The 12,540-nt window shown below is 42.1% G+C and overlaps 1 protein-coding gene across 2 annotated transcripts in view; it reads left to right on the top strand.

Annotated features, from left to right (window-relative positions):
- FEZ2 (fasciculation and elongation protein zeta 2) overlaps window positions 1-12,540 on the top strand; it is a 41,128-nt gene that overhangs the window by 13,040 nt on the left and 15,548 nt on the right. For both annotated transcript variants that reach the window (XM_059660124.1, XM_059660125.1), the window contains exons 4-5: window positions 1,514-1,655; window positions 2,882-3,150. In XM_059660124.1, the coding sequence (XP_059516107.1) occupies window positions 1,514-1,655; window positions 2,882-3,150 (411 nt within the window). The remainder of the gene's footprint in view (window positions 1-1,513; window positions 1,656-2,881; window positions 3,151-12,540) is intronic.

The raw sequence follows: 12,540 nt of genomic DNA on the forward strand, positions 1-12,540 counted from the left end.
ATGCGATGCAAAACTTCTTCCTGAAATAAACGTTCCGTGGCCACTTGGACTGTGACTTCTACCCCACTGTATTTTTAGGCTGGGAAAGCAAGGTCAGTCAAGAGATATATTATGGTCAGGTTGCGAGTTCATTAAAAATGTGTCATTTTGGTGCTCCTTAGTCGTATTTGTGGTTGGATTGTTCTAGGCCTGGGGAGAGCGAGGTGCTTAAAAAGCAAGGAATAGGTTAGAGGGCTGAGTGGGGTTGAGCGAGATATTCCAGGGAAATGTGACCCCGCGAATCATCGACTCCGCAGTCATCTGCTTGCATGGCACAGGCTTTCCCTGCTTTTAAGATTTAGAGAAGCAGATTGCACAGCCCAGCTCAGTGCCTTGTTCTGCTGTTTTCAGTGCCTTTTTTGGGAAATATTCTTGCTAACTGACATACTCCCCACCTCCTTCAGGCTTGCTTTTGTTTTTCCTTATTATAAGTGTTACATGTTGATTCACATTGTGTTTTTTCTAATAATGTTTTATTTTTAATTCTTAGGTCTGTTTTTTTTCCCCCCCTAATGAGTAATTTTTCTGGTTTTCCTTATATTTTTCTCTTGAGTTCTGTCTCCTTCTCAACTTTTGGAATCTGGAACTGGACAAGATGCTGTTGTAAAATTTGAGCAACATTGCTTATGGCAGTAAATAATTGCTTAAGTTGAGGCAGATATATTTCTTTTAAAATATATTTTTATTGATTTCAGAGAGAGGAAGGGGGGGGGGGAGAGAGAGAGAGAGAGAGAGAGAGAGAGAGAGAAATAACAATGAGAATCATTGATCAGTTGCCTCCTGCATGCAACCCAGGCAATGTGCCCTGACCAGGAATCAAACTGAGCCCTGCCTACCCGGCAAGGCAGATACATTTCTGAAATTTTTCTGCTTTTGTGCAGCTTTCTTTTTTCTCTTTAATCTTTTGCATTTTAAGTAACGTTTGAATATCCCTTCACCTTCCATTGAATTAATACGTGAAAAATTTTTCCTGCTGTTAAAGGAGAATTTTGCTGCTACAGAGGTAATTTCTGGCTTTATATGTAACTTTTTTATACGGTTGTATTTTCTAAATCTTATGTCAACTTGATGAAGTGGCTTTAGATTGAGCACTTGCTTGTGGTAGGTGATGAATTTTCTGTTGTTTACTTTTGTTTGACTGTGACTGTGGTCTGTTGCTGGCACGTCTGAAGTCAGTTGTGCACGTGTAGCGCCATTTCCCAGACATTGAAAGATCTGGCAGGGCCTCCTGAATCATGATGGGCACAGTACATCATATCCCATCTGTATGTGTTTAGTATGTTGTACTTTTGTGGATATACTGTGTTCCTCCTTACAATCAACATGTGATTATTGAGAGCGCCCACTCCTGCACACTGTGGATTAATGGAGAATTCAGTGCACTTCCACTCTGGTGGCCTCGCGTGAGTGCCGTGTTTCAGGGGGATCGTTGTCCAGGTATATGTGATTAACAGTGGCGTGTATATTTTGGAAGGTTATTGAAGAAATTGAAGAAATGATGCAGGAGTCACCTGACCCGGAAGATGATGAAGCACTCACACAGTCAGATCGGCTTTCGATGCTCTCCCAGGAAATTCAAACTCTGAAGAGGTCTAGCACAAGCAGCTATGAAGAGAGTAAGAAACCCTCCTTCAGTCAGTGCTCTTTGTGCTTTTTTTGTATATTTCACACATACGGTGTGCCTATCCCCGGAAACCTTTGATTCTCAAGGAGGGTTGCATGGCCTTCTCCGCTTTCCACTAATGCTTGGGCATATTTTGATCAGGGACTATGTCATATTCACCGTTGAATCCTGTGTTATTCAGCTAGGGCTGCTGAAACACAGTACCACAGGCTGGGTGGCTGAGACGACAGACATTGGTGTCCCCACAGTTCTGGACGCTGGAAGTCCGAGATCAGGGTGTCAGCAGGGTGGCTTTCTCCTGGGCTTGCAGATGGTTGTCTCTCTCTGTCCTCTCACGGGCTTTCTCTGTGAGCATCTCTTGGTCTCCTTTTATAAGGGCAACAGTCAAGTTGGATTAGGGCCCACCCTCATGACCTCATTTTCAGTTAATTCTCTCCTCTTTCAAAGCAGTCACAATCTGAGAGGTACTGGACGTTAGGACTTCCAAGACGTCCTATCTCTCACATGAGGGGATGGGCTGACGAAAACTCAAATCGGGTTCCAGCGAATATTCTTCCTTTCGTCTTCGCAGTACTCAGTCACATTCACACACTGGGCCCATGTGATTAAATATGCATTCAGTTTAACTCTTTCAAATGGATGTCTCTCTTCAGAAGTGCGCCAGAACCCTGCGAGCTTGCTTGCGATTTCTTGTCAGCAGGTAGTTTCTGTACTCCCTCGGCTTTTCCCTGTGTTCGTTCTTTCCTTTGTACAATTGTTTCAGTCTTGACTGAAGTATTATTCATGGGATGATTGATTTAGACATAAAAGGTTCTTCTCAGCCCTCTGAGAAGTAACTTTGCCCACCCACTTCTACTTTACACCTGCCCACCAGAAGTTTTAGGATTCTGAGATCACGAACAAGTTAATTGTTTAACATGGGTGGGGAACCTTTTTTCTGCCAAAGGCAATTTGGATATTTATAACATTGTTCTCGGGTCATACAGAATCATCAACTTAAAAATCAGCCTGCTGTATTTGGTCAGACATTTAATTAGCTCACCCCTAATGCCTTGGCAGGGCCAGACCAGATGATTTTGTGGACCTTATACGGCCCACGGGCTAGAGGTTCCCACCCCTGGCTTAGAATATGGTATCGCTCTTTGGCACGGAGCACCTCTTGTGCTCACTTGAAACGTTTTTGCCTCAGCATCTGCTGTGCTTTCCTTTTGGTCACAGGAGTAAAAAGGCTCTCAGTATCTGAGTTAAATGAACTCCTGGAAGAAATTGAGACTGCCATTAAGGAATACTCCGAAGAGCTGGTGCAGCAGTTGGCCCTGCGAGATGAACTAGAGTTTGAAAAGGAAGTGAAAAACAGCTTTATTTCTGTTCTCATTGAAGTGCAAAACAAACAGAAGGAGCACAAAGAAACAGCCAAGAAAAAAAAGAAACTCAAGAATGGCAGCTCTCAGAACGGGAAGAACGAGAGAAGTCACATGCCGGGCACAGTAAGTGATGTTTTGCAGGAGGCATGGCGCAGTGGAAACCGTTTCCGTGGCAATCCCAGCACTCCAGCCAGCTCAGGGGGTGGGGGTCCATGTGCAGGAGTGGGGGGCTTCTCCCCAGGACGCTAATGGGATTCTGCTCAAGACCAGCGCTGTGTGCAGCTCCTTCAGAGGTGTTTTCATGGGGAAGGCATAATGCTGCTCAGGATCATCCAGCACTGAAATGTTTGGGAGAGAAGTAGAAGGAAGAGGCAGAACAGAAAAGGAGGCTGGGGTTTTGTTTGTCTTAAAGAAACAGCGTCAGAAGTGGCCATTTAATACATCAGAATGTTGGTGCTTATGTATGTTTGGCTGGTGCACTAATGAAGGGTGTTTTTTTTCTTTTTTTAAAAAAATATATATTCTATTGATTTTTTACAGGGTATTTTTTTCTTATTTTTGCTTATCTCTTACAGGTTGTAGAATGAAAATGAAAAGGGGGTACATTGAGAGGTAGCTGAGCTGTGCTGAGCCTAAAAGCACAGATTGACTTGTAAACAGCTTCCTCATGATTTGTCCACGAAGCTGGAAAATGCAGGTGTCAGGCAGTTATGTGACATCAGCCCTCTGGCTGAGTACCTGATAGACTACCGTGGTCGGCAAACTGCAGCTCTCGAGCCACATGCGGCTCTTTGGCCCCTTGAGTGTGGCTCTTCCTAAGCCTTAGGAGTACCCTAATTAAGTTAATAACAATGTACCTACCTATATAGTTTGTTTAAAAAATTTGGCTCTCAAAAGAAATTTCAATCGTTGTACTATTGATATTTGGCTCTGTTGACTAATGAATTTGCCGACCACTGGACTAGAATATTACTGACTGGTGAAAACAAGTTTGGAATATTTGAGTCTTTGAGTCTTTGTATATTTTTTTGTTTTCTGATTTTTCATTTTTTTTTAATTTATTTTTTAAAATATATTTCTTTATTGATTTCAGAGAGGAAGGAAGAGGGAGAGAGAGATAGAAACATCAATGATGAGAGAGAATCATTGATTGGCTGCCTCCTACATGCTCCCGACTGGGGATCGAGCCCGCATCATAGGCATGTGTCCTTGGCCGGAATCGAACCTGGGGCCCTTCATTCCGCAGGCCGAGGCTCTATCCACTGACCCAAACCGGCTAGGGCTGATTTTTCATTTTAAATGGTCCTATTAATTTCACTTGATTAAAATTTATCATAAATATCAACTGTCAATTATGAGATGTCTTTCCTTATTGATTTTATGGTCTTTCATTTTGCTTTGATCAGTTGAGACCTTGTATATTGCCCCTTCATTTTGTTTGTATGAAAGAATGCTAGTTTTATTTTTAAAGTCTAATGATTAGACAAAGGGGTGCATTTTTCTAAAGGGCACATAACTTTTATGGTATTGATAACATGGCAATGCAAATCACCACAAACCAGCTGTAATAATTTGTAATAATAGAAATTCTGTCTTTAAGTCTTGATTTGTTATTTCTAAAGAAAAATTATCAGAGCAATAGATCTCCTTGACCACATGCTGCTGGAATCCAGGAAAGAGAATGCCGTCTGCGTTGCCGGGCCACCAGGGAGCAGTTAATACAAACAAATAGGATCTTACCATTTATAGCCTACTCATTATACTGTGTTTGGCTTGTGAGTAGATGGGTGTTTTTTTACTGTAATGTAATGTCTATTTGTACATATAAAGGAAAGTGTTCTCAGATAAGTGGTACAAAATATTTTCAAGAAATGGCAGTATTGACTGCATAGGTGTTTGATCACTTCCAGTGACTACTCTTGGAAAAAAGACACTAAAAAAAACCCTAAAACATTGGTTTAAATATACAATCCTGGAAAGCTTGCTTTAGAATATCAGGGACAATATGTTATATCTCTTATTTTAAAAAATTTCACCCTTTAAATCACCCAATTATACAAGTGTGATCAAATAAAATACTTAGTTTAAAGGTTATATAGCGTGGTTGGTAATTTCTGCCTATCTGCTTTTAGGGATTACATGTAAATCCTCTACTTATTGGTGTTAATTCTTGGCTTCAGAAAATGAATTTATCCTTAAAGGGGTTTAAAGGCTTCTTCATGTAACTCCCCTATAAAAAGGGTTAGAGTGGATTCACTGTGTAATATTCCTTGGCATTTATATTGAGAAATGGCAAGGCAGCAGTTAAGTCTTACTTGAACCTTTATTAGTCTTGAAATAGATTCATAGTAACAGTAATTTTTTTATAGTATTTGAACTTATGAAGTTGCCTCTTGAATCCTGATCTATTTGTTCAAAACCTTTAATCAGGCTAGGAGTGGCATTGCTAAGCTTGTGGTACTAGTTCCCTCTAGCTTCTCAAGCCTAAAATGCCAGAGAAAGACCTCCCCATCTGTGACACACGGAGCCTGAAACCTGGGATTCTGAAAGTGGAGGTAGGGGGCCCAAAGAACCCAAAAGTGGAAGGGTCAGTAGGAGAAAGAGATCCCCAAGATACTGCCTTCCCAGACATGTTATGTAAATGCAGTTTGGCAAGGCTGGGTCGCTGTGCCTTTGCTATCCTCAGTGATACTACATCTAAAAATTAGTAACTTGCCCAGCCGGTGTGGCTCAGTGGTTGAGCATCAGCCTATGAACCAGGAAGTCATGGTTCAATCCCAGATCAGGGCACATGCCCAGGTTGTGGGCTCCATCCCGTGTGGGGCAGGCAGGAGATAGCCAATCAGTGATGCTCTCTCATCGATGTCTCTCTCTTCCTCTCCCTTCCTCTCTGAAATCAATAATGGTGACTTTTTACAGCTATCGTGCATCATCTGGTCTCTAATTAATTAGTCACGTTTTTCTTTCTACCTTAGACATTATTTTGTTTTATGAGCAGGACTTGGACTTTTTCCTTAAGCACGGAATAATTTCCTTTCATTTTTCCTTATGTATGTTTCAGTGAAACAGAACATCAGTTTGTAGTTGGTATAACACTTTGCCCAGAATTGCTAGCTTGTTCTCTTTGCTCTAAAGATACCGTAATGAAATATCTGGGTGGGAATAGAGCAGAGGTAAACTTTGTAGCCGCTAATCTTGGAGACTTGTTTTGTTTCAAACATATTCTGCAGTGAAAAAACTGGGGGCTTAGGGTTGCTATTTAGAGCATTAGAAAATTTCTTTGGGGACATGAAAATACCATTAGATATGGAAGAAAACATTGAGTGTTTTATACAGTGAAATGTTATCTTGATTTGTTGTTTTTTTTTATTTTAATTTTAAAAATAAATGTTGGGTAAGCTAAAACAATATTCATTCACCAGCCGATAAGGTGTCTTCCTCGTGCCAGGCGTGCTGTAGACACCGTGCCGGATGAAATGGATGAAGCCCATGGCCTCCAGGTGCTTACTTCTAATGAGGGAGACAGGCAACAAGCGAGAAAAAGAATGAGCAGACAGTGTGATTTTAGGTATAACAAACGTTACCAAGGAAACAAAAGACGGGGTGAGGTGGTCCATAGTGACAGTGCTGAGGAGCTGTTTTCAACAGGGTAGTCACTGTCACTGCTGCTGATGGGCAGGGCAGGCTGTCCTGTCCCTTAGCCACTCGCCCTCAGGAGGGGTGGTTGGAGGAGTAGATCTCTTTGAAAGGTGACACCCAAGAGAGCAGAAAACTTTATATCTCCCTGTCTTGTTGTTCAGCATCTGGAAGAGCAGAGGGTGGGGGTAGGAACTAGAATGATGCTGTTAATCAGTGTGCATTTCTTCGAGCTGACTGTGCTGTTTGAGGCATTGGCGCTTCTGTGTATCCACTGCCTTTCTGCAGAGTGGCCCTCCTTTCTTCTTTCTCTGTGAACTTAGGGGATTTTCTTTAAGCTCATCCTTCAAAATCATGGTCAAGCATTGTCTTCTTAGAACCTTCCTCAAGACTCCTCTCCTCCAATGTGGGATTGACTCCTCTCTCCTTTTTGGGTTAGTATTACTCCTCTTAGTGAGTTCTGTTAGCACGTCATGCCATAGTGCAATTTTTTTGTTTTGTTTGTTTTCATGTCGGTTTGTGGTATGGTTTTCTAAGGCTAGGAAATGTGACTTTGTTTTCTTGGTATCCTTACGCCCAGCATTAGGAACCTAATACATTTCTGCTGAATGGATGCCTGAATGAAAGATCAACTTGCGAATGTGTACTTTTACCTTGGGTCTTTTTGCTAGGTTCCAAACCCCTGGAGGCTGAACAGAATATTAAGAGCTGTTGGTGAAGAGCTCTGTTTGCATCCTGCTTCTGCCACTGGGAACATACCCCTTTGAGCTCCAGAGGGATTAAGTGAAATCATGTATGTGCAAGTCTAGCGTTATCCTGAGTAAATGCTAGTTATTATATGTCCAACTGCCCACTAGACATTTCTACCTGAATATCTTGTAGGAATCTGAAATTTATCATATCAAACCAAGTTACCATTTTCCTAAAGTTGAAAGAAGGTAGCGGAGAAGTGGCAAAGGGGCTGATCCGTACCTGCCCCCTCCTTTTCTAAGTAGTTGTGCTTGAAAGGATGAAGTTTGCCTTGTACACATACTCGAATGTAAATGTAATTTGTTGATAGTTGCTATTACTTTGCATTTTACTTTATTGCAGAGAGCATTCCTAACAGTTAGTGTAGGGCTATACAATGGAAGGCCATTGGAGGGCGGAGAGAACCCTGGCTGTGTCATGTTTATGTTTTAATAATTTACACCTATGAATTATGAAGTGGAACAACTTTATTTTATGAAAGATAGTATTGCTTAGAGAAATACATATCCAGTTTTTAATATTTTACCATTATCTATTGTTTGTATTTTGCAGTGGGTTTTTGGTGTATCATGACCCAACAGTTACTGTAATAAAATCAGGAGTCGAGTCCTGATTCCTTTATGTCCTGGAGAGTTTTGTTAATTGTTCGTTAATATAATACAAGTTTGAGTAAAAACCATAGTATGCCAAGAAATTGTATTATTATTATATACTTAGTTTAAAGTATCCGTAAGTATAAGGAAAGAATTTCTAAATTTTTAGGATTCGTTATTTTACTCTAGTTTTTGTGTCTCTGAAATGTTGGGCAGTACATAATTTAATTAGCATATTAATTTATATAAAAATTTAAAAAGATCTTTAGATACCAAAATATTACATTATTTGATACTATTTCACTTAATTCCTAACTTTGAAAATCTTCACATCTTTCTGCTCTGAGACTGAACTTATAAAGTAGTAGTTTAAAGTCAAGGCATTTTCAGGTACTTATCTATTTGGCATAATTTATATTTTCCTAGATATGATTTTTTGAGAAAATTATCTTTTGTAGAATTTGCATTTTTAATTGCTTTATAGTTCACATTAAAATTATTTGATTTGAAGAAGTGTCAAAATAAGCAAAATCCATTTTTACATCTTAAGTAATATCTTAATAATTATTTGAATAATTGTACTTGGTAATTTTAAAAAAATAATTCTTTACTGTTGAAAGTATTACACATGCTCCCTTCCCCCCACCCTCATCCCAGGCCTCTTTCACCTTCCTATTGTCTGTGTCCTTGGGTTATGTATATATGCATACCAGGTCTTTGGTTGATTACCTCTCACCCCCAACCCCTCCATTACTTGGTAGTTTTATTACATTTAACTATTGCTTTCAATTCTGTTTTCTCATGTTTTTTATTTTAAGAATTTTAATTTATTAATGAAAACTGCTTTATTTACTTTTAAAATATATTTGTATTGATTTCAGAGAGGCAGAGAGAGGGAGAGTGATAGAAACACCAATGATGAAAGCGAATCATTGGTTGGCTGCCTCCTGCATGCCCCACACTGGGGGTTGAGCCTGCAACCTGGGCATGTGCCCTGACTAGGAATTGAACCAGTGACCTCCTGGTTCATAGGATGTTGTTCAACCACTGAGCTACACCAGCTGGGCAAAAGCTACTATTTTACAAATTAATTTTGAAAATTGTCAAACTACTGACAATGATGTGATTTATAAATAACTAGGGGGCCGGTGCATGAAATTCGTGCACTGGGTGTGGGGGGAGGGGGGGAGTGCCCCTCAGCCTAGCCTGCCCCCTCTCACATACTGGGAAGCCCTCAGGCGTTGACCCCCATCACCCTCCAATCGCAGGATCAGCCCCTTGCCCAGGCCTGACGCCTCTGGCCTAGGCGTCCGGCCCGGGCAGCGGGGACCTGCAGTGGCAGCGGGGGGTGCCGCAATCGCGCGGGCTCCGCCCCTGCCCCTGCAGGAAGCCTCTGGCTGAAGCGTCCGGCCCGGACAGCGGGGACCCACAGCTGCAGCGGCCCCGCGATCGTGGGCTTTGCTTTAGGCCCAGGCAAGGGACCCCTAGCTCCCGGGACTGCCAGCTTCGACCGTGCCCAGCTCCCATCGCTGGCTCCACCCCTACTTCCTGCTATCACTGGCCAGGGCGGCAAAGGCGCCTGATTCTCCGATCATGGCTGGGGGGCAGGGCAAAGGCGGGGCCGCCTTTGCCCTGCCCCCCAGCTCTTAGCTCCCCCCTGGGTTTCCAATCACTGTCAGTGGCAGGGGGCTTCTTCCTGCTTTCCCTTTCGCCTCCCTGCATTGTGCCTACATATGCAAATTAACTGCCATCTTGTTGGCAGTTAACTGCCAATCTTAGTTGGCAGTTAATTTGCATATAGCCCTGATTAGCCAATGAAAAGGGTATCGTCATATGCCAATTACCATTTTTCTCTTTTATTAGTATAGATAATTATATTTAATGTCACTACTTTAGAAGTCATGAGCATAAAGAATATTAATGGAGTAAGAGTATAGTTTGGATGAAAAGCATTTCTCAATTGCTTTTCCTAACCTTGTTTTCTGACATTGAGCTTTGATATGGAAAGTTTTAAAGGGTTTTCTGGCTAGTTAGAGATCTGTACCAGTTGGTATCAGATGAGGCTAAAAATTTGGTAGCAGAAATAGTGTGAATTTCCTGGCTTCCTGGTTAGTTTTGCTTCTTTGTCTTGGATCCTGCTTTCTGTGAAATTAGTTGACCTGTGCTGGGCATAGAGTGGGTCGTTATGTTTAGGACTTGATAAAAGAATTAACAAACTTCGACACTATATCTGACTCTAGTTGCCTTTCAGTTTACATAGTGTGTCCTAGCTGTATTCTTTCTGTTGTTAAGAAAGACCTTGAATTACTAAAAGGGTTACTTGTTTTCTGCTTTAGCTTTTTGGCTGATTACTATATTCAGTCATAGACAGTAGTGTCTTTTCTTCATGTTATCTTCAGTCCTTAAGCTATGAGACTATAATCAGGCACTTGTTATTTCTCAGTTGTCATTTTATTCAGTGAGGAGAAATTAAAATACTGTTTTTACTGTTCTGGAGAGAGGTAGAAAGATATGGTTATTTCTCCATGGGAATTTTGTCCCAAATGTTATTCTAGCCTTTTTAAAGGAATAACCCAGACATTTTTTTGAGTATTTGTATTTGCTGAACACTTGCTAAAATGCTTCCCCTGCATGATCTCATTGAATCCTCACAACAACCCTATGAAGTAGACATTATTATTATTATTATTATTATTATTTCTGCTCTTTCATAAATGAGTAAGTGTAGATCCCAAAACCAGTATGCATGGGAGCGAGGCTGTGCAGAGCTATGCAGGTCTCGGTGCAAGGATGACACCCCCTTTTCAGTTCTGAGTTCTGCGGGCCTGTTGTGGAGGGGCTTCTGGATCTTGGCTCTTTATAGATTTAAAAATAATCATCTGTATCTTGTTTACACTTTGTTGCTCCTGGTTTTGTCCGAGAACAGTTTCTGAAGAATGGCTGATTTTGAGACTGTTCATACTGACACACCCAGGGGAGGAAACGGTCGAGGGACACTTGTGAGCATTCTCAGCACCATTGTGCGATCGAAACCCCTTGTTTTGTGCGCCCCGTCCGTCCGGCCACTTTGGCGCTTTGTCAGTGCCGAGGCGAACAATGAGTGAATACCATGGTGCTTAATCATTTTCCTGCTCTACGTGGGCTCCTCTCACCAGTTCCATCCCCAGAGGGTGTGTTGCAGAGCTGTTGGCCGCTTCATAGAGGTCAGGCGGGGAGAGGGTGCATGGTCTTCCCTCTGGCCCAGTTAGGACCCAGGAGCACCTCATGTCACTGCATCGGCTCCCAAGTCTGTAAATGTAGTCTTTCTGAGTGAGGTGAAGGTTACTGAAAAGTAAACGTGATCTGTCTCTGAGGTTTTATCCTTTTAAGATTCATTTTGCCTTCCCAAAGGTCTTGTGTTTTGTTTTGTTTTAATTTACTGGGAGGTCATAAGGCAGACTGTTGTGTGCTCTTCAGGGCTCTTTCCCCGTTTCTTCCTCGTCTCACCGCCTAGTCTTTCCTACCCTTGATCCGTCTGATTCATTGATGATCTTCTGCTTGCTACTCCCTTCATCATCCCAGGAGTTTTATGTTTCTCAGTCACGCTGTGTCTTACCGCGCCAACACGCTTATTTCATCCTACTTCGCCAACCTCACGCTGACTCCCCGGGCCAGGCTCCTCCGCGCCTTTCTCAGAAGGCCGTTGTTCATGCCTTTGACAAATTACTTTGTATCTTGTCCTGTCATCTTCCTCCTGTTCACCCTCAGATTATTTTTGCCTTTTAGCTGTTTTAAAAAATGTTGTCTCCTGCAAGACGGCAAGAGGCCTCATGATATGGTGATCGCAGGCTCGAAGACTCTCGGGCTTTGGTCTTAGGAGTGTTACAACGTTGGCTTAGGACCTCGACAGGTGCCTACTAGGACCCAGGTCCTGTGCCAGACACTGGGAGGGAGAGGGAGATTAGTCTTGCACCTTCCTCAGAATGTACTCGCTTCCTCAGCACAACATGGAGCCTTTGGAGCAGCTGTCTGTGAATAGCGCCTGGCCTTGCCATTCTGTCATCTCAGAGCACTCACATGTGACCTTTCAGTCCTCTGCTGTGTGTGTGTGTGTGTGTGTGTGTGCGCACTTGCTTTCCATTTGTCTTCTTTAAAAAAATAATGTCTTGGTTGAATTCATAGATTCATAGACTTTGCAGATAAGATCCTTAATGATGCTTTATGCATCTGTTTTACAGGTGAGGAAACGGGCCTGGCAGGAGGGACTGCCGTCATGTCAGTTAGTGGCAAAGCTGGGAGAGCCCAGATCTCTGATGTCTAGTTTGACATTTTTCTATCCTACTTGACTGTTGAAATATTTTCTGATTCCAAATACTTTTGACTACGGTGTGATCCTGGTTTCATATAAAAATCTGGAAGTGTAGTGATTGGTAGTAATTGGTGAAGAATTTTGCAGTTTAAGCCAATGACTGTCGATCAAATGCCCCCTCTTGTGCTGAGGATGGGCCTGTGCTTTGTGGGCGTGCAAAAGGAGAAGCCATTATTGCTGTCCTTA

This window comes from Myotis daubentonii, chromosome 12 (assembly GCF_963259705.1).
Source record: "Myotis daubentonii chromosome 12, mMyoDau2.1, whole genome shotgun sequence".
Classification (NCBI taxonomy): Eukaryota; Metazoa; Chordata; class Mammalia; order Chiroptera; family Vespertilionidae; genus Myotis; species Myotis daubentonii.